Source organism: Typopeltis vanoorti, chromosome 12 (assembly GCF_054136105.1).
Source record: "Typopeltis vanoorti isolate ZY-2024b chromosome 12, IOZ_Tvanoo_1.0, whole genome shotgun sequence".
Lineage (NCBI taxonomy): Eukaryota > Metazoa > Arthropoda > Arachnida > Uropygi > Thelyphonidae > Typopeltis > Typopeltis vanoorti.
Window position 1 is genome coordinate 58,735,086 of NC_143560.1, and position 26,815 is coordinate 58,761,900.

The following is a 26,815-nucleotide window of genomic DNA, read 5'->3' on the forward strand; positions in this document are numbered from 1 at the left end:
TGAGGCATGATCTACCCTTCACAAAACCATGTTGTCCCCCATACAATATCCTATTTTCATCTATCCAATCCTGTATTCTTTTCTTGACTAATTTCTCTAAGACCTTGACAATGATTCCTGATATGCTAATCGGTCGGTAATTTACAACAGCAGTCTTGGAACCACCTTTATGCAGTGGAACTATTTTCCCCTCTTTCCACCCGCTCGGGACTAACCCAGACCAGAGACTCAAATTAAACAAAATGGTCAAGGGTACTGACAATTCTTTAGCTGCTTCTCGTACAACACGAGCTGGTATACCATCCAATCCCACAGATGTATTGACATTGAGGTTATGCAATAGGCTACTCACCTCCACTTCATTAACCACAATTCCCGTATAATCTACTGGTTTATTCGTTTCTGCAATGTCACCACCTGGATGATATGCGCTTGCAAAGTGCTCACTCAGTAACTCAACTATCTCAACTGATTCAGTTACCTCCCTACCATCGGCATTCTTTAAAATCAATCTGCCATGTACATTTTTCCTTTTACTTGCTACATATCTAAAAAACTGTTTAGGATTCTCTTTAGCCTGCATGGCCAGTGTTCTTTCGTAATCCTTTTTTGCTTTTCTTACCACACTCGTCACCCTTCTGGCCTGCGCTTTATACTGTTCATGTGCCTGCCGGTCACCCTTCTCCTTAAATTCCCTCCATAGTTGTTTATTTTTTTGCAGCTCAAGCTTAATGGTGTTACTCATCCATTTAACCCCTACTTGATTTATTATTCGGACTCTAGGTATACAGTCAGCCATTGCTTCATGCAAGCACTTCTTAACTACCTCCCATGCACTATCAACTTCTAGTCCTTGCAGTTGTACATGCCATGGCACTGAACCAATCAAACTCCTAAGCTTGTCATACTTTCCAGCCCGATAATTCCACAATTTTGACATACAAAATATCCAGAATGTATCATGAAATCGAATAGTTTTATAATGTCTTCAGGAAAGATGTCAGCAAGTAATTTTAAAGTTTCCTTGAGAGGTACATTGGTATATAAAGATTCTATATCAAAGCTAACCATAAGATCTGTAGGTTGTAATGAGACATTTTTTAATTTTTCTAAGAAATCTGATGAGTTTTTTAAAAAAAGAATTAGAGTTGCCAATGTAAAATTTCAATAATTTAGCTAGATATTTGGCTATACGGTAAGTAGGAGAATCAATACAATCTACTATTGGACGAAGAGGATAGTTAATCTTATGTATTTTTGAAAGACCATAAAATCTAGGAGGTGTTGCAAAATGAGTTTTAAGTCTTTCAATTGTGTAAACTGGTGACTTCATCTAAGAGAGAATTTAATTTCTTTAGTTGTCTGTTGGTTGGATTATAATCTATTTCTTGATATGTGGAGTGATCTAGAAGCAAAAGAGAAAGTTTTCTTCTGTAATTTGCTGAGTCCAAATTGTCTTCTCATTTTCGTTCTCCTAAAGACAAACGCTCAACTTTATCTCTTCCTGGAGTTTATCAAATTCCTTGCAACTGTGATCTCTCTTATTTTGGACAAAATGGACGTTCTCTTGAAAAAAGAATCCAAGAACATCAATCCTCCATTCTTCACAACAAACCTGAAAAGTCTGGATTGGCTCAGCACAGGATTGAAACTGACCACAGCATCCTTTGGTCCAGGACTCGCCTCTTGCATAGATCTCATTATAGGGTTTGAACATTTGTTCAAGGAAAGCATGGAGGCCTTGCTCCATGTCCCAGCCTGAATCGTAATGACTATATCTATATCAAAAATCTGGGAAAGTCTAATCTAGATTACTCATTAGTTATTTTTTTTTTTTCAATCATGTCTCTACTTCAAAATATTCCATTTCATACTTAGTGATATAACATGACGCAGCATGTTCTATTTTAAATGATCTATTGTTAGTATTCTAGCTTGTATTTTTTTAAAAACTGTTCTTGTAATACCACTGAGGATGGTCTGCTATTTCCAGACCGAAATATTTGGTTAATTAAATATCTTTCTTGTGTTTACGTGCATATATCATTAAGTAGAGAAGATGGGGACTTGTGTAGTAGAGTGCCCTCCTATGATGAGTCCCTGGAGGTATAATGTAATGCCATTTATGTAGGCATATAAGACGACTCTCAAATACAACAGAAAACCCTTCGAAATCATGGGTCGTCTTATACGGTGAGTATAAAAAGGGAAGCTTAATTTCTTGGATGAACATTTAGGTAGTTACAATACATCGCTATATAAGAAAATAGGCAGTGTTTATAAACAAATCGGATTAATTTTTTGTTACATAAATTTATTTAAAATATTACAATAGATGTAAGTCTTAAAAAACAAATAATAATTATTAACCTCAATTTTCATGTTAATTTTCTTCATCAGCTGTTGAAAATTGTTCTTCAGATTCATTGTTTAAATGATCATCACATGGATCCCAGTTCGAATCCGGTGAATTGATTTCGTTTTCATCATCAGTGTCCCACAACAGATCATCTTCTGTACCATCCATAAGATTAGAGATACCACACTTTTTAAATGATTTTATTACAGTCTCTACTTTTACTTTATTCCATGCTTTGATCACAAAATTGCACAACATATCAAGTGATGCAGCACACATAGATCCACCGTTATTTCACTCTTGTCACATGTGATCTTTAAATGGTTTGTTCAAGCAGACGTCAAGTGTTGCAAAAAAAAAAAGTTAAACCACTTAGTAAAGTAGCAATTTTTGTGTTATTTTTTTCTAGAAGACTTTTAGTAGTCTCTGTTAAATGACTACGAAACATATCCGATACTAATACATTGTGTTTCTTCATTATACTGCCTGGTAGTGTGTTTCACACATTATTTATCCATAATTTCTCACCATTTTTGTCCATCCATCCTTTTTCATGAAAATGTACAAAAATACCTGAAGGAAATTTTATCTGTTTATGTTTGAAGATGATCATTGGTTTTAATTTGGTTCCATCAGCCAAACATGACAACACAACCATGAACTTTGTTTTTTCATGACCTGTACTTTGAATTAGCACACTCTTACTACCTTTAGACTCCACTGTTTTATTGCTTATCATATCAAGGCTCATAAGGGTTTCATCCATATTTCCAATATTTGACAATAGAAATTTATGTTCTTGTCTCAACTGAATAATAAATTTATGGAAACTGGTAAGTTTGTGGTCAAGATCTGCTGATAGTGTTTGAGCAATTTTCATTTTTTGTCATATTACTAGATTTTGTGTGTTCTTAAAACGATTACACCATCCTGAAGTAGTTTGAAATTCTATACTTTCACCCGAATTCAATCTTGACCATTTTAGTGCAAAAGCTCTAATCATATTTCTTGTAACAAGATAACCATTCTGCCTTTGTTCGAATACTCATTCTGCAATGTGATTTTTCAGTTGTGGCCATCGGGTGATCCCCGTTCTCATTGCACATTTTTTCTTTGGAAATTTTTTTAAAATATCTTCTTTCTTCCTCCATTCTCTTACCATCTTCTTGGTTATGTCAAACTTTCTTGCAGCAGCACAGTTATTAGTTTGCTTTGCCATTTCAATTACCTTTATTTTAAATCGAGCTTCATATTTTCTTCGTTTTATTGCTGGTTCCATGATTTTAAATGATAATAATTTTAAAAAATGCAAAATTAATAATTAATTAAAATTGGGCTAATCACTTTTAATTAGGGTAATTTGCATAAATACTAAATCTATGCTATGCAAAAAAAAAAAAAAATAATGGATATAACAACGATACCTAACATTGCATTAATACAATGTTAGAAGAAGAAATTGGGGTTAGTCGTCTTATACAACTGACATAAGCTTAAAACCTAAAATTTAGGCCTCGTCTTATATGCTGGTCATCCTATACGCCGACATGTATGGTAATAATTGTAATAATAATAATCTCTCTCTCTCTCTCTCTCTCTCTGTTTGGTCAAAGTACATAACTTTACACATAGCAACACTGAAATACACTCCCTTTCTTCAGCACTAATCACCAAGCTATTCATTATATAATATGCCATAGGATATCTCATTACACCAATATGCCAAACTCTACATTTACTAACACTGAACTGATAGTCATTTTCACATTTCATAATTCCAGTTTATTCAAATCATTCTGCAAGATATGCAAATATCATTTACATTCCTGATTACCCTGTTTATCTTTACATCATCAACAAACTGTATACCACCTGTCAAATCCTTCCCAATGCCAATAATGCAAGGACCAAATAACAGTGGACCAAGGACTGATCTTTGGGGTACACCACTGGTTACCTTAAATCTTGGAGTAACATATAATCTGGTCCCATATTCTGCAATTTATGCAATGGTTTTTCATGCTGTAACATGTTGAGATCCTTAGCAAAGTCCAGGAGTGTAATGTGTATATTTGTTTCCATTGTCTAACTAAATAGTAATATTATTGTAAAACATGAACAAATTGCTCAGACATGACCTTCCTTTAGTTTCATTCATTGCATTGTATAGATTATATGTCAACCCCCTTTTTGTATGCAATCTTGTGCCAACTTTTCCATAATTTTCATTACCACCACTCCAAAAGATACTGATAAGTGAATAGTAGACATCATAAGTGAATAGTCTTTGTGCTACCATTTGTGATGGGTTCTAGTAGCAAGGATTATATGTTGGTCAGACATAACTGGTAATTAGTTTATGGAATTAACAACGCATATAAAGTATATTAATTAAAGATAACTTTAATGAATAACTTCTATATTTCGGCAACGTTACATTGCCATCTTTAGGAACATAAAGATATGGTATGTGCACGCAGGCACTAACACAAAGCAAATGAGGAAGAAAGCAAGAAACTAATATTGTTCCTAAAGTCCTAATGGTGCCCTCTTGTGGGCTAATTTGATAGTCTTGGCAGTTGGGCTGAAGTTCTCATAATGTAAGTCTCCCAAATTTGGGGTAGTTTCATGCACCCAAATTTGTTGAGGTTAGGAACGCTTTTTAGAGCTGCTGAAGATTCTTTGAATAATCTTTCGTATTTAAACTTGCTGCGATGAATTATTTTTGTTTTCTTCCAAAGAATTTTATGGTGGGTATCTAAGGCATGGTCTTTCCAGCCCAGAGCGGCTGTACTGGTGAAACCGGATGTAGTCTTGGTGTTCTGAAATCCTGATATTTGTTGTTCTGCCTGTTTGGCCAAAGTAGGACAATTTGCAGCTGCAAGGGACCTGGTATACACCAGGTAGGGCTAGGGGATGCCAACTTTTTATATGGTCTGTAACAGGAAGTAAGGTCATATTTTTTGAGGATATTGGTTATTTTCTCAGAGGTGCCCTGGATGTAGGGGATGGTGATAGACTTGGTGTAATCTTTATTGTGGAAGGGGGGGAGGGGGGTTGTGGTTTACTGGTTTTCGTATTTTTTGGATTTTTTTGGGGTTATAGCCATTGGCTAAGAAAGTGTTGAGGATGTGGTTTAGTTCAGTAGTTAGGGCCTTGTCATCTGAGCAGATTAATTTTGCCCTGTTATCTCTGGGCTGGCAGACCATGCCTTAGATACCCACCATAAAATTCTTTGGAAGAAAACAAATAATTCATCGCAGCAAGTTTAAATACGAAAGATTATTCAAAGAATCTTCAGCAGCTCTAAAAAACGTTCCTAACCTCAACAAATTTGGGTGCATGAAACTACCCCAAATTTGGGAGATTTACATTATGAGAACTTCAGCCCAACTGCCAAGACTACCAAATTAGCCTGCAAGAGGGCACCATTAGGACTTTAGGAACAATATTAGTTTCTTGCTTTCTTCCTCATTTGCTTTGTGTTAATGCCTGCGTGCACATACCATATCTTTATGTTCCTGAAGATGGCAATGTAATGTTGCCGAAATATAGAAGTTATTCATTAAAGTTATCTTTAATTAATATACTTTATATGCGTTGTTAATTCCGTAAACTAATTACCAGTCATGTGTGATGGGATTACCATACATTCTTTCCTTTCCTGGAATTATTCCTGTGCTGAGACCAAATCGTATACCTGAGTCAAAGGCACAGCCAGTTTAGCTGTGAACACCCTATTAGCATTCTTGCTGTTAATCCCACCAGTCCCTATTATTGAATTCTTATTCAGTTTATGCAACAGGTATAGTACCTCCTCCTCATATAAGAGTTTCTTCGACCAATGTAATTGGGACATGAAACTGGATATTGCATTCGCAGGTTGAAAGTTTTAGCAAAATGAGCACTCATTAATTGAACAGGCTCTTCTTCATCTGCCACCCACATACTATCCACATTCAGGAGAGCTATTCTTTCACATTCATTTTTCTTTTATTTGCAACATAACAGAATTCTGTTTAGGTTGTCTTTAACTTGCAGAACCAGATTCTTTTTGTACTCATACTTAGCTTTTTGTACAACAGTTATAATTCTTCTGGCTTGCACCTTATAATTTTAATAACTGACATCATCCTTGCATGTCATTCCTTCCAAATCTTCTGGTTAAGAAACTCTTGCTTAATAAAATTTCACATCCATTTCACTCCCATCCCATTTATTCTTTGAACTCTAGAGACATATTCCAGTATTGCAATTTTGATGTATTTTTTTAAATACTTCCCATGCACTGTCAGTATCCTTCCCATCTAACAACTGATATTCTCATCTGGTCATAATTTCGTAGTTTCTGGTACAGCATATAACCTGTTTTTCTGAATGGACCATCCATACACTTAGCTGCTTTTCAGGTCAGAACAGCAAGATTATTGTGAACGGCTGGAGGCAGAACACTCGTGTCTTCAAATGAACTCCCCCCCCCCCCCAACACTATAATCAGGTCTAATGCTCCTTGATCTCGAGTTCTTTCTGTGACATAATTGTTAAGGAAATTATCTTGAAACAGCTCAATAAACTTGGCTTCATTCTTCTCATGAGATTTCACTGCTATTCAAATCAATGTTTGGATAACTGACAATTAAAGTCAACCATGTTGATTAATTGGTTAGTGCCATTAGGTTTATTTGGCAATGCAGTTCATTGCCACCAGCAACTGATCTATGGGGATGTGAATCTGCAAGATTTAAGGTAACCAGTGGTGTACCACAAGGATCAGTGCTTGGTCCACTGTTATTCAATCTGTACAATAATGATATTGGGAAGGATGTGACAAGTGACACACAGCTATTTGCTGATGATGCAAAGATAAGTAGGGTAATCAGGAATGCTGCTGACAGTACTTGCAGAATGATTTGAATAGGCTGGAATTGTAGGCATGGGAAAATGGATGTCATTTCAATGTCAGTAAATGTAAAGTCATTCACTTCGGCATGATTAGATATCCAATGTCATATTATATTGGTGGGATTATGCTAGAAGAAACTGACGAGGCTAGGGATCTTGGAGCGTTAGTAGATAGGAAGTTGAAGATCAGGGGCATGTAGCTAAGATTGCAAATACAACTCAAAAGATAATTGCAATGCTGAAACAAACATTCACCTGTAAAGATAATGTCCTTTCTCTTTATAAGGCCTCGATAAGACCTCACTTGGACTATTGTTTGCAGGTCTGGTCTCTTGGTTTCCATTGTGATTCTGATATAGTGGAGAGATTGCAAAAGGAAAGTATTGAAAATGATATCAGGATTGCGGAATACTGATTATGAAGACAGATTGAGAATTTGTAGATTGCAGACACTAGCAAACAGAGAAAGAAGCATCATATGATTGAGACTTACTTCTGAAAAGGTCATACAGGATTTCAGTCGATGGAATTTTTCAATTTATTGAGGGTGGGAGAAGGATAAGAGGGCATCCTTGGAAGCTGAGAATGAATGCCACTAAGAAGGGGGTGAGGGCTAGATTTTTCTTTCATAGGGTGGTGTGTGATTGGAATGGATTGCTATTGGATGTTGTGAGTGCAAGCAGTGTGATGAATTCAAGAATAAGTATGATAGCTGAGTCCCTGACTCCCTGGAGGTTCCCATGTATACTGCTCAGAACAATTAGGGGATATTTTGTTTTATTCTAAATTATAAAGTTAGAAAAATAATTTACAAATGTAAAACATAATAACTTACAAATGTAGCACGTTTATTTAAAATATTCTTGATATACAACAGTGTGGAATACGCAACTGCATATAAAATCATGTTAAGAGTTGTCGAAATGTGTCTTAGCCATATTAGCATATGGGGGGGTATAAAAGCGTGGCTTCTTATGCTCCTCTACAGTGCATAATTGTCACTTCATTTGTAAACTTGTCTCACCCACCACACATTATTTTGTCAAAAATGGCAGAGCAATATGATGTCTTGTAATCCATGGCTTGGAGAGTCATTGGTTGATTAGAAGTGGACAAATGCAGCAAGTTGTTGCTCAAGAATGTTGTGTATCTCAAAGTGTAATTTTGTGACTTTGGAATCGCATTTTGGAGATGGGAAATGTTTGGTGAAGACAAGGTCAAGGTCGCCAATCTCCAACAACTCCAAGAGACGATCAGTATTTGTCATTACTTGCCAGAAGAACATGCCAATCCTTTTTCTGCCTAGGTAGGTGCGTTTCTGCTCAACTGGGGCCACTGCAATTGCTCTCACAGAAGAGTGGGGAAATATCCCACAAGAATTTTTTGATCATCTTATCTGGTCCATGCAATCAAGATGTACTGTTTTGGCTGTTAGTGAAGACCATACATTTCATCATTCATCATTTTCCATTGGAAAGTTCAGGATAACTGGTACAGGTGCATTTGCAATCAGGCACTGGTCGTCGAGTATCTCGAGCTTAGTTTCCAACTTTTTGATTTTGGAGGAGAAAGTATCTATCATAGTATTAAGCTGTTGTTCTAGGTTTTCAACTCTCTTAGCTAGGTTTAGTAGCTGTTTTACAGAGGGGAGGTACATCGTACAGAAGTAGGTCCGGTTGAGATTAGTAAAAAGCTTTTTCGCCAATTCATTTATTTTGGTGCAGAAAGTATGCAGCCAGTTGCAACAGAAATCACACAATATAGATTTTTTTTTCTTTCTTTAACTTCGGTTTCACAGCTGTGGCACTTCATGATGTCATTTGGTCTGTTAATGATCGGCGACAGGACTAGAGGTAATCGTTCATTGTTGGCCTTTGTTGCCGCCATCTTTACTTTGCACAGTAGGCATAGCGCTTTCACATGGCTGTTTTTTAATTAAAAAAATAGCTGATTTAATGGACTAAGGGTACTTACAAGTTTTACTGAAATAATCAGCTCCTTAGTATCTTCTATTAGTTTTCTGTTTACTGCTCATTTTGCACAAAAAACACTTGTAATTACAATGAATTGCAGGAGCACAAGTTTAACATAACTTATCCAAAGGCGCCACCTATGAGTTGCCCAGTCCTGAAAATAGTTCACACACAAACTTTGCTTGCTTACACTTGGATAAAGAATTAAACCAAGAATATAACTTATTAAAAGAATTCAATCTATTATTAGACCATGAGATAATGAATGCAAAACAGACTGAAAATATAGAAGTTGGTGTAAATGAAAGAAACGGAAATGAAACAAAAGCTAGTGAAACTGAGGGAGTGAAAGAATGCAAGAATGTGGAAGCAAAAGTTAGTGATAAGATAGCAAAAGAAAGTATCAATGAGAAAACAGAAGTGAGTGCAGCAGAACAAGAGGTAGTGAGACTGCAGGAGTGACACTGTTGAAATTGTTGGCATTCAAGATTTGACAAAACAGCTATTGAAAATACTGTGAAAAATGAGATGAGGAAAGTGCAGAATGATGTTAGACATTTAGTGGAAACTAACAAAAGTGTGCAAAAGAAAAGAATGAAAGAAAAAAGAGTATAGAGGTGATGAGTGATTCCTGGATAGTGGTATTTGGAGATTCCATAGTTAGAGGATTAGTTAATGAGAGAATGAGTAGGATAATTCAGGTGTTGGACATGAGGAGGAAACAAGCAAGAGAATTAGTGGTGGTTGGAGAACAAATAATGTAAGTGGAGATAATGACAATGTATGGGCAAATATCAGGAGATTATTGAGAAGAGTGAAAGATAACAGTATAGTGAGAAAGTTTGCATTGTGTGTTGGTGAGGTATGACAAATCAGGAATAGTAGGCTAGCAGAGCTGCATACTATTCATGATCAGTTTCATGTGTTTGAGGAAAGAATGAAATTATACAGGTGTGATTGATGGGTTGCATTTGAATGTCTTTGGAGTGAGTGTACTGGAGAAAGTATTGCTGGATGAAAGTACAGTGTGTGATTCGTGCAAGAGATCAGAAACAAGAGATGAAGTGAAAAATTAGAATGGTATTAAAGAGACGGAAGTGCGTGGCAGTGAAAACAATAATAGTGGGAGAAATGAACATCGAATGGGAATGCAAGAACAGGGAAACGGATGGGCGCCCTGGTGGAAAGGAAATGGTATAGGGAGAGTGGATGTTGAAATGGGCAGTGATTGTGTGTATGAAGATGTAGTATATTGCGATATGGGTAGGAAGTTGATACTGTTAGATCTGAAATAGGCGACTTCAATTTACAATTAACAAAAAAATATATATGCATACTTATCTTTTAGCACAGTGTAACTATGTTTTTTTTTGTAACAACATCTTGTATGATAAACTGTGAATTATGTGAATTTAAATTAATATATCTATATGTCTAGCATGAATGTAAATCAGCAAAAAGGGGCAGATATGAGAGAAATCATTAGTGAAATATTATAAATGAAAGAATGCATATTATTCAGCAACATAGGGCAAAGATCGCCCTAATACTATAAGAGCAGCGTAAGCACCCGCGGGCATCACATCTGAGAAGATATCATGATGCATACGTTCCCAGAAACAAGAAGTGAAGTCACCCAGCCTGAGACCAATGGGTGAGATGATAAGAGAAATTCAAACTCGGAAAGGTGGTGCTCTAGGGGGTGTATAAAACCCACGACACGGAAGTAAATCAGCCCGTTTTTTCTTGTTCCTGCATTTCTCTTTGTGTGCTCCAAGAGTTCATTGCAGTTCAGCTCGCATTTTTGAGGGCTGACCTACAAAAAGTTCCTGCATGACACCGCAGCAGATTTCGGCAAGATCAACCATAGGCCGTCAACGAGAAGGTCATCGACGTAAAACCTGAGTAGAGAGATAGTGCCCAGCTCAGGCGAGCATGTATAACCCACGTGGCGATAAGATTGAGACAACCAGAGTCATAACAAAGAAGGAAGAATGGAAGAAAACCGATAAAGAATAGATAAGTACTCTCACTTGTTCTAGCCCCTTTAGAGAATTGTCTAACAGTGTTAAGAGAATGCATCTTAAAATTTGTAATGGAAGAAAGAGTGAAGAACTAAGATTTATGTAAATGACTATGCTTTTGAAATGAACTTTAAGAACTTTCAGTTAGACAGAGATTCTGTCATAATTAATCCAAGAGAGATTATTTATGTGCTAAAATGCCTAAATGTCCAATTGAGCTGTAATTAAGAATGTATTATATGTTGAGTTATTGAATTTGCTATCATTTTGAAGTCAATGCACAATGGTTTTAAGAGTGAGAGAGTGAAAGAATGGTAGACACTTAAATTAGATTTGATAACTACTTTATCTTGTATGGCATTATATAATGAGTTTAATAAATATTTTGATTCCTTACTTACATGTGTTTCTGATCATGATGACTGACCCTTCATAAAACATTGAACCTGTGATCGTGTGTGTGTGTGTGTGTGCGGGGATACCCCAATTGAAAATAGTAGGGCACAACTGCAAATAAAATAAGCCAGAGAACCCAAGGTTTCTAAGAATTCAATTAACATTATTAGTGGCACCTGATATTCTATGATTACCCTAAAGGCTGAGTTTATCTCTAACCTTAAGGCCCAGGCTGGCGCAGATAAAAAATAAATTTTGCCTGAGTGACCAGGATAACTCATGGAATTCAGGCAACAGGTAATTTCTGGTGGCCCTTAAAAGGTTAAATTATGTAAGAAAAGGTATGAGAGAAGCGAGACATAACGTTAAGATTAATATTAATGAAGATCACATAACAATGGCACGACCGACTTAACAAAGAGGTACGTGCGATAGAATTTGATATAGCAGCTGAAGTAGGAAAGGATAAAGTTAAATATATTGCCTCGATATATCAATATCAGAGATATACGACATAACAATACTGAACAAATATATGTGTTAAGTGGGGATAAAGGTGATTGGGTAGCTGTGGTGGAGAAATCACCAAGAAAAGGTGGTTTGGATAGGACTGGTTATATACCTAAGAATGATTTACCGTGTTTGTTTAGAAATGCCAGAAGTATCCGAAATAAGGGAGATGAAATGGTTTCACTGATTGAGTTTATTCATCCCAAAATTATTGGAATTAGTAAAACATGGTTGCATGAAGATGATATTCTAACAGGAAATAGAAAGGGAAGGACACAGTATGTTTCGTGACAACAGAAAGGAAAGGAAGGGGAGAGTGCTGATGATAGCAGGGAAATTCTGGCTGCATAAGGTAGTAACCCTATTGCAAAGATTATGGGGCAGTGTGGTCTAAAGTGAAGGTTGACAAAAAGACTTATTTTGCTGGATATTGCTACAGGCCTGGAAATGAGGAAGGTGATGATGAAGAAATGTATATACAATTTAGATTAGTGAACAAAGCAAGGTGATTATTATTGGTAATTTTAATTATGGTGGTATAGATTGGAATGAAAAGATATCATTTGGGAATGAGAAAAAAAGAATTTCTGAAGTTCTTGAGAGCTAACTATCTCAGGTAGAACATAAAGGAGGGCATGCATCAGAGGATGTAACTGTGAGTGAGGATTTACACTTTCCTCCAGTTGGCAAGAATGATCATGAAGTGATCACTTGGGTTGGGGTTAGACATATGCAGACTTTTGTGAGGAAAGGATATATGTGGCATTATAAGGCTGGTAATTATGAGAAGCTTAGGAGACAGCTTGGAGCTATATAGCATGGAATCAGGAGTTGAGTGGTAAGTAAATAAATACTCCTTGGGAACTGATAAAGAAATACATAACAGCATCAATGTGTAAATGTATTCCAAAAGGCTGAATAAGGTAGGTGTAAAATTATGAATGAGGAGCTTAAGCATGAAATCTAAGAAGAAAGTACTTTGGAGGCAGTACAAGATGAATAATAGTTATAATCAGTTACATGAATATAAAGTACAAGCCAGGAGAGTGACTCGGTAAGGAAAACAAAAGTGGTAGTGTGAGCAGTTTTAGTTAGTATTAGTTATTTAGATATGTGGCAAGTAAAAGCAGGATAATCATGGTAAGATGATGTTAAGGGATGAAAATGGTAGAATGGTAAGTAACTGCTGCAGAAGACATTGTTGAGATATCTAGTGATGAATTTATAAGGATGTTTCATCCTGGTCAGGGTGGAATAATGAGGATGATGAGTGATATAGTGGGTGCAATAATGAGTGAGCAGAGGTATATGAGGAAATAAATAACCTTGATGTCAATAAGGCAATAGGATTTGATGACGTATCACCACTCGTCTTAAGGGAATGTTCCAGGGAATTGGCAGTAGCATTGGCATGCCTGTTTAACACGTTCGCTGCCATTGCTCCTCGGGCATAGTTTGTTCCTGCACACCAAGCACTTTTGCATCTTCAAGATCACTACGAGTAATCTCATAGCCAGCTTATCAAACAGAATTTTGTTTCATATGCCAACTACGAGTAATCTCGTATCACCCCCACCTATATATTACATGTGCTGACGACTGTGTTTGTTGCGTCTAGTCTCTAAAAACCTTCAGTTTCGCCATGACCAGTAAAAGAAAACTTACTGATAGAATTATAAGCTTACGCTAATATGAGCTATGATGAATTTAATGAATTATTTGGTTCCGATTCCAAAGATGATCCTATAGATGGCTCTAGTTTGTCTCAGATGATGAAGAAACTTTTGAAGATGAAGTTTGTGTTCTGGCCAAATACATCAACATTTACTTATTGGGAAAATTCAGAAAAATTCAGAACAAGAGCCCCACAATTTGACTTTGTTGAAACTTCGGGTTTTAAAATTGACACTGCAAATTTCAGTATGAAAAAGTTGATTGAACTTTTCTTTTCTGAAGATTTTTTCACACTTTTAGTTGAACAAACCAATTTATATGCTTTACAAAATATTGAGCAAAGGCGAGCACAGATCAAAAAATGTTAAAGAATTTCAAACTGGAAAGCAACAGACATAGCTGAAATGAAATTATCTCTTGGACTTTTACTTCATATGGGTCCTTGTAATTTACCGTCTATTGAATGTTAGTGGAGTATAAATCAGCTTTACAATTTGCCATTTTGGCGCTCTAAAATGAGCCAAAATCGATTTCAAATTTTATTGTGTTATCTGCATTTCACAGATAATTCCGAAGCAGCTAACAATAAATTGCACAAGCTAAGGCCAGTCCTAGATCATTTTAATAGTGTAATGCGAAATAGCTACACACCAAACAGAAACTTATGTATATGTCGATGGTGTTGTGGTGCAGTAGACTGGCATTTTGGCAGTACATAAAAAACAAAAAACATAAATATGGCATGAAATTCTATGAACTATGCGAATCGAATGGATTGGTAATAAAAATTTATACATTTTTATTTAAAAATGTACTTAAATAAATTGTAAATTTAAATGTAGGTAAATTTACAGATTTACCTAAATCTTTAAATTTATTTAAAGATTTAGGTAAATCTGAATCCTCTTTAGCGAAAATGGATCTTGCATATGATATTGTATTTCGCTTGATGGAAGAATATTTAGACCAGGGTTATGTATTGCATATGGACAATTTTTATAATTCCGTACCTCTGACTGAATCTCTTTCTGACAGAAAAACTTACGTGTGTGGAACGCTGAGAAATAATAGGAAAACAATCCACCAGATGTTATACAGAAGAAACTAAAGAAAGGGGAATTTGTCTGGGAAAGAAGAGGTCCTGTTTTAGTCAGCAAATGGAAAGATAAGAGGGAAGTTCTTTCCATTTCAAATATGCATAAAGTTGAAATGGTTGAAGCGAAAAATCAGAATGGTAAAATTCAATTAAAACCAAATATCGTTAGGGACTATAATTTGGGTACATCAGGCATTGATCTTTCTGATCAAATGCTTTCTTACTATTCTGCCTTACAAAAGACAATTAGATGGCCAAAGAAATTGGCAATACGCATTTTTGATATATACATTCAAAACGCGCATAAATTTTATAATATAATTACTGGAAACGCAATGACTGCATTAAAATTTAGAGATCAATTTATCTCAGTTTTTGTTGGAATGGATGAGCTTACAGCATCACAGAATATCAGCAGGATTCAGGATCGTCATTATTTGGAAATTTTACCACCTACAGAAAAAAAGAATCGCCCGACAAAGCCATGCCGAGTATGTACACGAAACAAACAATGATGCGAAACACATTATTATTGTCCTGTTTTCCGGGAAAAACCCACCATTATGCATGGAAAATTATTTTAAAGTGCATCATTCGTAATTTGAATAAATTGGTTTTTATTTTATTGACTTCATTTTATTATTTTTATTGATTTACAAATTACTGGTGCTTGGCATAGTAGGTCGGTAATCGACATACGAGTATATTCGTAGTTAGCTTCTGAGGCACATATATAATATACTATATTTTAGCTGAAATTATTTCCCTTCTACCAAGCCCCCAGATGTGCTCTCCACTTTATTCCCAAGCGAAGGGTCCAAATTAAGGTACTTATACTAAGGGTTAACTCGTGCTTGGTATAGGAGGTCGGTAATCAACATACAAGTATATTCTTAGTTGGCTTGTGAGGTTCATATACCAACTACGAGTATACTCATAATTGGAAGCGAACGTGTTAATAAAAGTCTTACATTAAAACTGTTCCACTGCATAAAGGTGGTGATAAGGCTGTAGCTTCAAATTATAGGCCAATCTGTATATCTGAAGTTGTGGTGAAGGTACTGGATGAAATTGAGAAGTAAGTTACAGAAATGGATTGATAACAGCAGTTTTCTTTGTGGTTATCAGCATGGGTTTAAAGGGAGATCATGTTTTACTAACTCATGTGCCATAAGAAGGTGACAAATTCCTTGGACAGGGGAGATGAATATACAATGGTGTATTCATCTCCCTTGGATTTTGCAAAAGCTTCTGATGACTACCACACAGCAAGCTGTTAAATAAATTGATTGAAACAGATTATTATTATTATTATTATTTGACACCTCCAGGGAGTCCAAAGACTCATCGAGGGAGAGTGTGCCAACAGCATCGAACGATTGGTCCCCTTTCAACTACTAACCGTGCTCAAACTTACTTAACTGAGCCATTAGTAGCAGAGGCTCTACCAATCGACCAACCTTTGCCGGCAAAGGTTGGTCGATTGGTAGATGGGGTTGGATAACAGATATCTAAGTATGATCAGTGAGTGGCTGTCGGATTGGTATCAGAAAGTTGTATATGGGGGGGGGGGTATCCCAAAAGAGAAAGGTCACTAGTGGTGTGCCACAGGGGTCAGTTTTGGGGCCACTGTTGTTGTTCAGTTTGTATGTTAATGATGTTGGGATGGGTTTAACTAGTGATATGCAGCTGTTTGCTAATGATGCAAAACTGGGGAGAATAATGCAGACTCAAGTGCAAGATTTTTGAGATTTGGTAAGTGCTGATGGGATATAAAGTATATACTTGGTGGGGAAACTTTAAAGGAAGTAGAGGAGATGAGAGATCTAGGAGTGATGGTAGACAAGGACCTGGAATTCAGGAGCCATATTGCACAAGTTGTGAAGATGTCACATCAGATAATGGCATACATGCAGAGGACCCTGACATGCACAAATAGAAAAATTAAGATGCCATTGTATAAGGTGTGATCAGACCTAATATGGGCTATCAGGCACAGATTTAGTCATTTGGTTTTCATGGTGACGAGGATATGTTGGATAGAATCTAGAGAATATTCACAAGGGTGGTCTTTGGAATGTGGATTACTTAATACAGATTGATAGAATGTAAATTGCAAAGCCTTGTGAATAGGAGGAAGAAGGGGAGAATATAATCGAGACTTATAATCTAGTCAGGATTTGTTATCAAGTTGATATGGAAGCGACTTTTCATAGAATGGGAGAGGGTGGATAGAACAAGAGACCATTGCTGGAAACTGTATAAGGAGGATGTGAGCAGAGTAGTGAGGAGTGTGGTTGGTGAGTGGAATGAATTGCCTGAATATGTTGTGAATGTAGACACATTGGGTCAGTTTTAGGCACGGTTGGATGAGCATTGTGTGCAATAGTGTGTACCTTCCACAATGAGTGTCTGACTCCATGGAGGTCAGATGATGATATATATATATATATATATATTTTTTTTTTTTTTATATATCATTAACATATAAAAATATATATATATATATTTTTATATATCATTAATATATAATTAATTGATATAAAATATATAATTTTATGTATATATACATTGTAGATATAATTTACATCTCTGTGATAGCTTCTGCTTGTTGGGAACTCCTTAAAGTGATTTCAGGATTTCTTGTGGAAAAAAAATATATATTATAATCATTGTTACTGTCCTTAATCCATGCATTGTGGAGATGATGGTTTTACATTAGACTTTCTTTGATGCTGTCACTAGACAGCTATTGCAGATCGGGATGCATGATCATATGTTAAGTCTCAGTTGTGTTGACATGACCAGTGTGTACTTAGTGGCTACAAGTACAATTACATAATCTCTTGCAAATATAAGCTTAGAGAACTTTCTTTTGAGCAGTATATATTTTTTGTAAACTTTAATTTGTTTTGTATCAAATATTCCAAAGTGTAAAGATTAGTTTATAATAACTCTTTATTACAAGATTAATCAATATTAAAAGTTTGATGTTTTAATTTTTGCTTGTAATTATTTAAATATTAATTGGCTTAAAAATAATATGAAATTGACAGTTTTATATTTTTTTTCATTTAGGTTATAAAGGTTCTGTAGGTCAACCAGGTCCTCCAGGAATGCCAGCATTTACAGGTATAGATACCCCTTTTATTTATAATACTAGAATAAAGTCAGAGAAATGCTGCCAATAAAACAATGAGGTTTTTTTAATTTTATTTTTATATAGATGCAATATTCCACACTATTTTTGATAATTGTTTTGCTAACATTAATGAATACAAATTTCATTCCCATACCCATGTGCCAACTTAGTTTAGCTTACCTCAGCTTCTGGATATATTTAGTACACAGTTTCTGGGCATCTGGATCTTCTTAGTCTAAATAGAAAAGGTCTAAGCAATATAAGACATTATGACAGACTGCTTCAGATAAACATTTAAGTTACATTTTGTTTCTCACCAACTATTGGATTTTTAGACTGTGCATAAAATAACTGTTAACTCAATATGTTAACAGTTATTTAATGTCAATATGTTATGCAGAAATAATTGGATGAAAAATCATTTTTCATCCAATTATTTCTTTACACCATGTCTTGTTTGTTTTGTAACTTTACACCATGTTTTGTTTGAGTCCTTAAATTAGAATATGCAAGGATTTTTGTCACACACAGAGATTAATCAGGTCTGATCTATTTAAGGTCAAGGGCTGATTGATAATATATATATATATATATATTTATTATTATTATTATTATTATTATTATTATTCAGGCCTCCATGGAGTCAAAAGACTCATCGTGGGAGTTCCTTCCTAAGAAACACAAAGTCTATCAAGACTCATCGAGGTGAGGTCCCCCTAAGAAACACAGTCTATCATACCACTCCTTAAACTCATTGACTGTTCTTGCTCTCACCACTCCATCAGGCAATGCATTCCATGGTTCAACCATCCTCCATGCAAAAAAACCACTCCTCACTATCTCACAAGTTCCTTTCGTAACTTCCAGGGATGGCCTCTTGTCATCACTCCTTCCCGCTGTTCAACCAAGCGAAAAAACTCCCCAGTGTCAACCCTGTAACCACCTCTCAACAGTTTAAAAGTCTCAATCATATCACCTCTCCTTCTTCTATCCCCCCCAAACTCTGCAGTCCACATTCCCTCAGCCGATCCTCATAACTATCATTGTACAATACTGAAACCATCTTTGTTATCCGTCTTTGTACCCTTTCCACCATTAATTTATCCCCTTCAAATCCTGGGGACCAAATCTGAGAACAACAGTCCAAGTGTGGTCTGATTAGGGTCTTATACAATGGAATGATAACTCTTTTATCTCTATAGGTCAGCGTACTTCTAAGTACTGCAGCAATCCTCTGTGTTACCTTCACCACCTTTGCAGTATGTCCCCTAAATTTCAGGTTTCTATCAATCATCAATGACAGAGCTCTTGTCTCCCCTACTTCCTCCAGTATAACTCTTCCCATAGAGTATGCAGTGTCCCATCGATGTTTCCCAAACCTCAAGACCTTACATTTTGCTGCATTAAACCGACATCCCCCATTCATTTGCCTATCTATCTAGCTTATTCAAATCCTCTTGCAGGGCTGTCGCATCTGCACTATTACTAATAATCCTTCCAGCTTTGCATCATCTGCAAGCAACTAAATATCCCCTAGCAATCCACTGACAATGTCATTGATATAAAGTTAAACAATATGGATCCCAGTACTGAGCCCTGTGGTACCCCACTTGTAACCCCCTTCTTCCTTGAAACTGCCCCGCCATACACAACTCTCTGCTACCTATCGGACAGCCAATCCTGAATCCAGTTGACCAATCTGACATCCAGACCCATGTGCTGCAACTTAAATATCAGCTTACCATGTGGCACCCTGTCAAATGCCTTCGCTAACTCTAAGAAAATAGCAGTATATGCCTTTCCCTCATCTAATGCTCTTGTAATTTTATCATAAAAGACTAGCATATTGCTAAAACAAGAGTGCCCCTTCACAAATCCATGTTGACTCTCACAGGTAACATTACCCTCATCTGCCCAATGCTGTACATGGTCCTTCGCTACTTTCTCCAAGATCTTACTAACTACTGATGACACACAAACTGGCCTATAATTAGACATTTCTAGTCTGCTACTGCCCTTATGCAATGGCACTATCTTACCTTCCTTCCATTCCATGGGCTTTCCTGCAGCCAGACTTTCAATGAAAAGCCAGGTCAAAGGCACTGTCAGTTCCCTAGCACAAAAAAACTCGTGGTGAAATACCATCCAGTCCCACAGCTTTACTGACATCCAGAGTACTCAATATTTGAAACACACTCTCCTCCTGTACCTCTAAACCTCGAACCTGTCCAATCCCTCTAGCATTAAAACCGACTCCTCCAGGATGAAATACTCCACTAAAGCGTTCATTGAACAATTCCACTATGTCCTCTGCGTCAGTCACTCTATTCCCATTTTTATCCCACAATATCATTCTTCCACAGTCATTTCTCCTCCTACTGACCGCATATCTAAAAAAATTCCCTAGGATTTTCTTTGGATCTTAGGGCCAATCTCCTCTCATATTCCAGTTTCATCTTCCTTATCATACTAGTCACTCTTTTGGCCTGCATCTTATATTCTTCATGCATCTTCTCTTCACCTGTCTCCTTATATCTCTTCCATAGCCTCTTTTTTGCATGCAATGCCTGTTTAATATTGTTTGTCATCCACTTTACTCCAAATTGTGTCCTCTTGTTCACTCGTGGTATACAACTTACCATTGCTGCTAATAAATATTCTTGATAAATATATTGATAAAATATTCTTGATAAATAGATATATATATATATCAGACCATATTTTTTTAATTAGGATGTATGATAAATCCAAGCGAACGCAACAGTGCCAGTGCAAAAAAACTACTTTCATTTCACACTTCTTTAGAACACAAAACAGAGATAACATTAAACGTCTCTTCTACTGATTCAAAAATTTTCGTATAGAACTTTTGCGACTGATCTTTATATTATCATCATGCAAAACTTGGTGTTATTCTCATTCCATTTAGTACTCAAGCCATGCATCTGTTGAAAGTAGCTGGAAGATGAGGAAGAATCTTAGTTGTTACCCTAAGACAAAGAATGATTATAAACATTAAGATAAATGTTTTCTTTAAATTATTATTATTGCACCCTCCTTGGAGTCGGCAGACTCTTTGTGGAAGGTTCATTCAACTGACAACATGTTTATCATACCAAATCTTAAAATCCTTACCACTCTTTACATGAACAACACATTCTCCATATAAAAAATCTACACCTCATACCCCTCTTAACTACATTCCTTCCAGGGATGACCTCTGGTTTTTCTCCTCTCGCCTTCTACTCTTTTTTTAATCTCATCTGGATTAATCCAGTAAAATTTCCTTATTAACTTAAATGTCTCTATCATATCACCTCTTTTCTTCCTATCCACCAAACTCTGCAATCCACATTTTTTCAACCTCTCCTCCTATCAGCAGTCCAAACTCCTGAAGTTGATATTATTATCATCATCTGACCTCCATGGAGTCAGAGACTTATCGTGGGAGGTACACGCTATTGCACACAAAGCTCATCCAACTGTGCCTTAAACTGATTCAATGTATCTCATTCACAACACACACGTGCAATGCATTCCACTCACCAACTATTCTCCATGACTTCTAAAAATTTAAAAGCAGCAATGCCCATTGGCTAGAAAAATTCAGGTTTAATCCTCATATGTGATACATAGAACTGCTGTAATGTTTTTATTTTGCAATTCAAAGTGCGTTGTAATCTGATGTCGAGGTGGTAGCATTTTACTTCCTGGAAACTTGTATTGTTCCTCCTGACAGACAGACAAAACCAGCCTGATAATACATTTTATGAGCAAGGCATAGCAGATTACAGGTAAGTCAATCACCCATCTGAATATTAATTAAGGTTATATGAAACTGAAGTACTTCATTGTGAAGTACTGGCACAGTATACCTCACTGTGACAGTCTATTGATCTCAACAATTAAATGAAAATGTGAAGTTGTTTATTTTCATCTCTTTGCTCTTTTTCTAATTAAATGCAATTTAATATATATAATATCAATTGACCCTCATCTCTTCAGGGCAGTCCATCTGGAAAAAAGGTGTCTTATGAAATCTCATAAAGGAGAGTTTAGCTCTGAAGAGATCATGATCACAACACATGAAAAAATTACATTAAATATCTTCAAACCAGTTTTAAATTATTAATTAAAGATGCCAAGAAATTTAATTTATAATATACCAAGCAGAAGTTTATTAGAGATGGCATGTGAAGAAATTTATCTCTTCAATTACCTTCTCCTATACACATGAACCAGTGGAAGCAAACCAAAATGCTATATTATTATTATTAATACGAGACCTCAATGGAGTCAAAAGACTCATCACAGGAGGTATACACTCTTACACACGAAGCCCATCAAACTGTGCTTTAAACTTATTCAATGTATCTGCATTCTTCACACTGTCAGGCAATGCATTCTACTTGCTGACCACTCTCCGGCACAAATCCTTGGTTATTGACAAATCTGCTGGTGCAGATATTAGATCTACCACTCTCAAACTACTGATAACTTCCATCAAATGTTGCTCGAGGTAATTATTCATTAGTAACTGGATAAATTGTATTTTCTTCTGTAAATGTGACCTTTCCTCCTTCCAGTCTATGCGCCCAAAGTTAAATTCCTCATAATAATTACTTGCCTTCCATTCATTGAGCTTATTTACTGATGCTTGTCATACTCTGCATCACCTGGCCTATAGCAGCAGCCAGCTGTATATTTTGTCATGTTGGCCTCTATCTCACACACTAGATGGTCTCAAATGCATTATGTTTGACTCCTGTTGAACTCCTACTTCTTTGCTGAAGTTCATCAGCAATACCCCTCCATTCTTTTTTTCACATATTCCCTGAAAATACCACACTCCTCATATTCTGTCCCACTAAGTATATCATGTTCTGTCAGCTATATCTAATGCCAATATCTTTTGGCCAAGAAGAACTATCCAATGCCAAAAATTCTCTACCATCCCTGTCTATGTATACTAATGCTTCTGCCATTAGTGCATATAAAGTGAAGTAACTCTCCTCCTAACCAATTCTCACTTAATGGTCTTGCTCATCCACCTCAATCCTACCTGAATTATTTTCCTCACTATGGATATACAGTTTAATCCCATTTGCTTTAAACCTCTTGCACTGCTGATATTTTTACCCTCCTTAGATTCTTATGCCATTTGACTGCTTCAAGCTGGTTTCTCAGTAACTCCACATATACTCCCTTCTTAACTGAAAATTTCATCCCTGTCATTCTCCCAGGTCAAGATAACATGACCACTCTCCCCAGTGTGAGGCAATGCCACTGCCTGGGTTACTGCCAAGTTCTCTGATGCTTTTATGAGAGAGTAAAGATGCGGTACGTTAGAGAAGTTGGGAAGGAAGGTCATGATTCCAGAGTCAGTGAGTAGGTTATTCAGGAGGAAGCTACTAATATTAGTAATAATAGTACTGTCTTAAACATTTTTTTTGTTCATTCTCACACTCATGGACCTGCTTCTCTTAAATAGCTCATTTCCTGATTGTACACCTCCACTCTCACCATATTTAGCTGCACTGTTTTTTCAGAACCCAAACCAGATGCATTTATGTGCATTTAATTTGCCTTATATAAGTCCTTTCACATATTAAATACACTCCACATATCCACAAACTCCACGTCTTTCTTCCTGCATAACCTATACATTGATACGTTTAGAATAATAATCTTCTTTCCAACTGCCTCTCACTCACTGCATCTATACTCTCTCATGAGACTACAAGAGAACTTGGCAGTAACTCAGCCATTGACATTGCCTCAGATTTTGGGGAGAGTTATCATGTTGTCTTGAGCTGGGAGAATGCTTAGAATGAAATTTTCAGTTATGAGGGTATATGTGGAGTTACAAGGCAGGTGATTATGTCAAACAGAGAAACCAGCTTGGAACAGTGCAAGGGCTTGAAGAAAGCAGAAAAAAACCAGAATTTATATTCTTGTCAAGCATGATATAAGCAAATAAAAGGTCAGTTTTATTCAAAACATCCAGAAACAAGTGCTTTACATTATGGGATAATGAGGCAACTGATTGTAGTTCACAGCCTCTATATACAAATAGACTAGTCATGAAGATAATTCATATGGAAAATTTGTTTCTGATTTGGTAAAGGATTAAAACAAGAATATAATTTCTTGCCATGTATATTATACCAATGAGTATCTTAGGAATGGTGGTTAAGGTATCAGCAAAGTTGGCAAAAGGCAGAATTAAGGAATGGATAGACATCTACTACTATAGTAGTAGAAGATAAATTATACTTAACAAGAAATTATATTCTTGTTTATTCCTTTGTTTAAGAGTACGCAAAGTCTGCATGTGAAATATTTTCATAGTAAAGCTACTTATATAGAGGCGATTGACTTCACATCAATTGCCTCAGTATGATATTCTATGGGGGGAGGGGACATGGTTCTGTGAAAGGTAGGTCTTGTCTTAGTAATTTGCTTTTTTTTTTTTTAGAATAAAGTGATAATTGAGTTTGATAAAGGAAACTGCTATACATTAATACTGCTGGACTTTTCATAAATTGGAGCAAATGGAGTTGGATATGAAACTGGGAATATGGATAAAAGAGCGACTGATGGACACATATCAAAGAGTTGTATATGGGTGAATTGAATCCAGGATAAAACAGGTGACTAATGGCATACTACAGGATTCTGTATATTGACAACTGCTATTTAAAAATTGTACACCAGTGATATAAGAAGTGATTAAAGAGGAAATATCCACCAGCTGTTTGCTGATGATGCAAAACTGGAAGGAATGATAGTTAACGAAGACAATATAAACATTCTACGAGATGGTTAAAACCAACTGACTGTATGGGCAAAGGATAACAGTTTGATATGGCAGAGTGTAAAGCAATGCACTATGAGAAGAGGAGATTACGAGTTGCTTTCTAGACTACAGGAATTGATGAGTACAGTGATTTATGGATGATTACAGATGGGAAATTGAAGTTAGAGGGTATATTGCAAATTTGGTGAAAACAGGTCATCACGTTAACTGAATGCTGAAAAGTATAGTTTGTTGAAGAATAACCTTCCTACCCCTGCTGAAAGCAAGGATAGGGAGATTATTATTCATCTTTTTAATAGGGCTGTATCTAGATTCCTTGGGGATGAGAAGATGGTGGAGGGGATTCAGAAAGCAGTTGCGAAGATTATGACAGGTCCACATACAATATCAATGTGTTTTCTATGAGGGCAGATTGAAGTCTTTGGATTACAAAGGCTAAGTTGATAGGTGGAAAAATTTAGGATATGAAAGAAACATTTCAGTTATTAAATGGGGGTTTTATAGGAATCACACATGATAGAAAATGAGAGAGCATGGGGGGGGTCATCACTGTAAATTGTGTAAGTGTGTGGTTACCTAGGGTGTGAGGACTAATTTTTTTTTTTTCTTTTCTTTCTTTTCTTAGTGGAATTAGTTGCCAGAAGTGATTGTGAGCATTTTGTTGGTGAATGGGTTTAAGGACAAGTATGATAATTGTATGGATAAGTTAGTACAACTTCCCACAATAAGTTTAACTGCACAGAGATGCCCAAAAAAATAATATCATGACAACTTTTCATGGATGGGAATTACATCATAAAAAACTGTTATATCTGTTTTCAATGTATTATGATTATTATTATCATCCACCTCATTTGCTTTCTAAAGAGCTGCTTTGCAGAAAGTTGTTTTGTTGAGATGTACAGTGTACATGACAAGTAGTTATTATTGTTCAGGACCTCCTCCAAAGACACAGGACTTATATAGGTGACCCATACCACTCCTTAAACTTTTCACCATTCATCTCTTACTAACCAATCAGTCAATGCAATTTTATGGTCCAGCCACTCGCCTCGCAGAAAAGCCACTTCTTACCCTCTTCCTCACTATTTCCTTTTGGACCTTCCAGGGATGGCCCCTTGTCCTGGCTCCTTCCCTAGTACCAATCCTATAACTCAGCAATTTAAGTTGCTGGGAATCACTGCTCTTCTGTCTCTGTTGATTGATATCCTTCTCAATGTTGCAGCAATCCTCTGGGTCACCTTCACCACCTTTGCAATATGTCCACTAAACTCATAATTTTTTATCACTCATTACCCCAAGATCCCTTCTTTGCTCATCCATTTCATCTAATATGGTTTCACCAATAGAGAATGCAGCCTCTCATTGGTGGCTCCAAATTTCAAGAATTTATATTTATTTGCATTAAACTGAGATCTCCCTGATCTATCCAGCTTATTCAAATCCTTATAAAGAACCATCAATGCTGGCACTAATAACCCCCTTTCCAGCTTTACATCATCTGCAAACAACTGAATATCCTCCTGCAAGCTGCTGACAGTGTCATTGGCATAAAGGATATTAAACAGAGGTTCCAGTATTGAGCCCTGTGGTACTCCATTTTGTCACCTTCTGCTCACAACTCTCTGTTATCTAGAGCTCATCAACAGCTCTTGATAGTTGATTATAAAAGGCACAGTAGATTACAAGGGAATTCCTCATAATGAATCCATACTGACCCTCAGAGATAACATTACCCTCATCTGCTTACTGCTGTACATGATCTCTCACTAATTTCTTCAAAAACATAACAACTACAAAAGAAATGCCAACTGGTCTATAGTTAGACACTTCCGTTCTACCAATACCCTTATGCAATGGTGCTATCATATCCTTTTTCCACTTCTTTGGGCACCTATACCTTACCAAGATATTTGATG

General features: G+C 36.3%; 1 protein-coding gene across 1 annotated transcript in view; it reads left to right on the top strand.

Annotated features, from left to right (window-relative positions):
• LOC150100817 (uncharacterized) overlaps positions 1 to 26,815 on the top strand; it is a 975,156-nt gene that overhangs the window by 749,941 nt on the left and 198,400 nt on the right. The window contains exon 33 of the mRNA XM_090401910.1: positions 18,013 to 18,066. Coding sequence (XP_090258036.1) covers positions 18,013 to 18,066 — 54 coding nt within the window. The remainder of the gene's footprint in view (positions 1 to 18,012; positions 18,067 to 26,815) is intronic.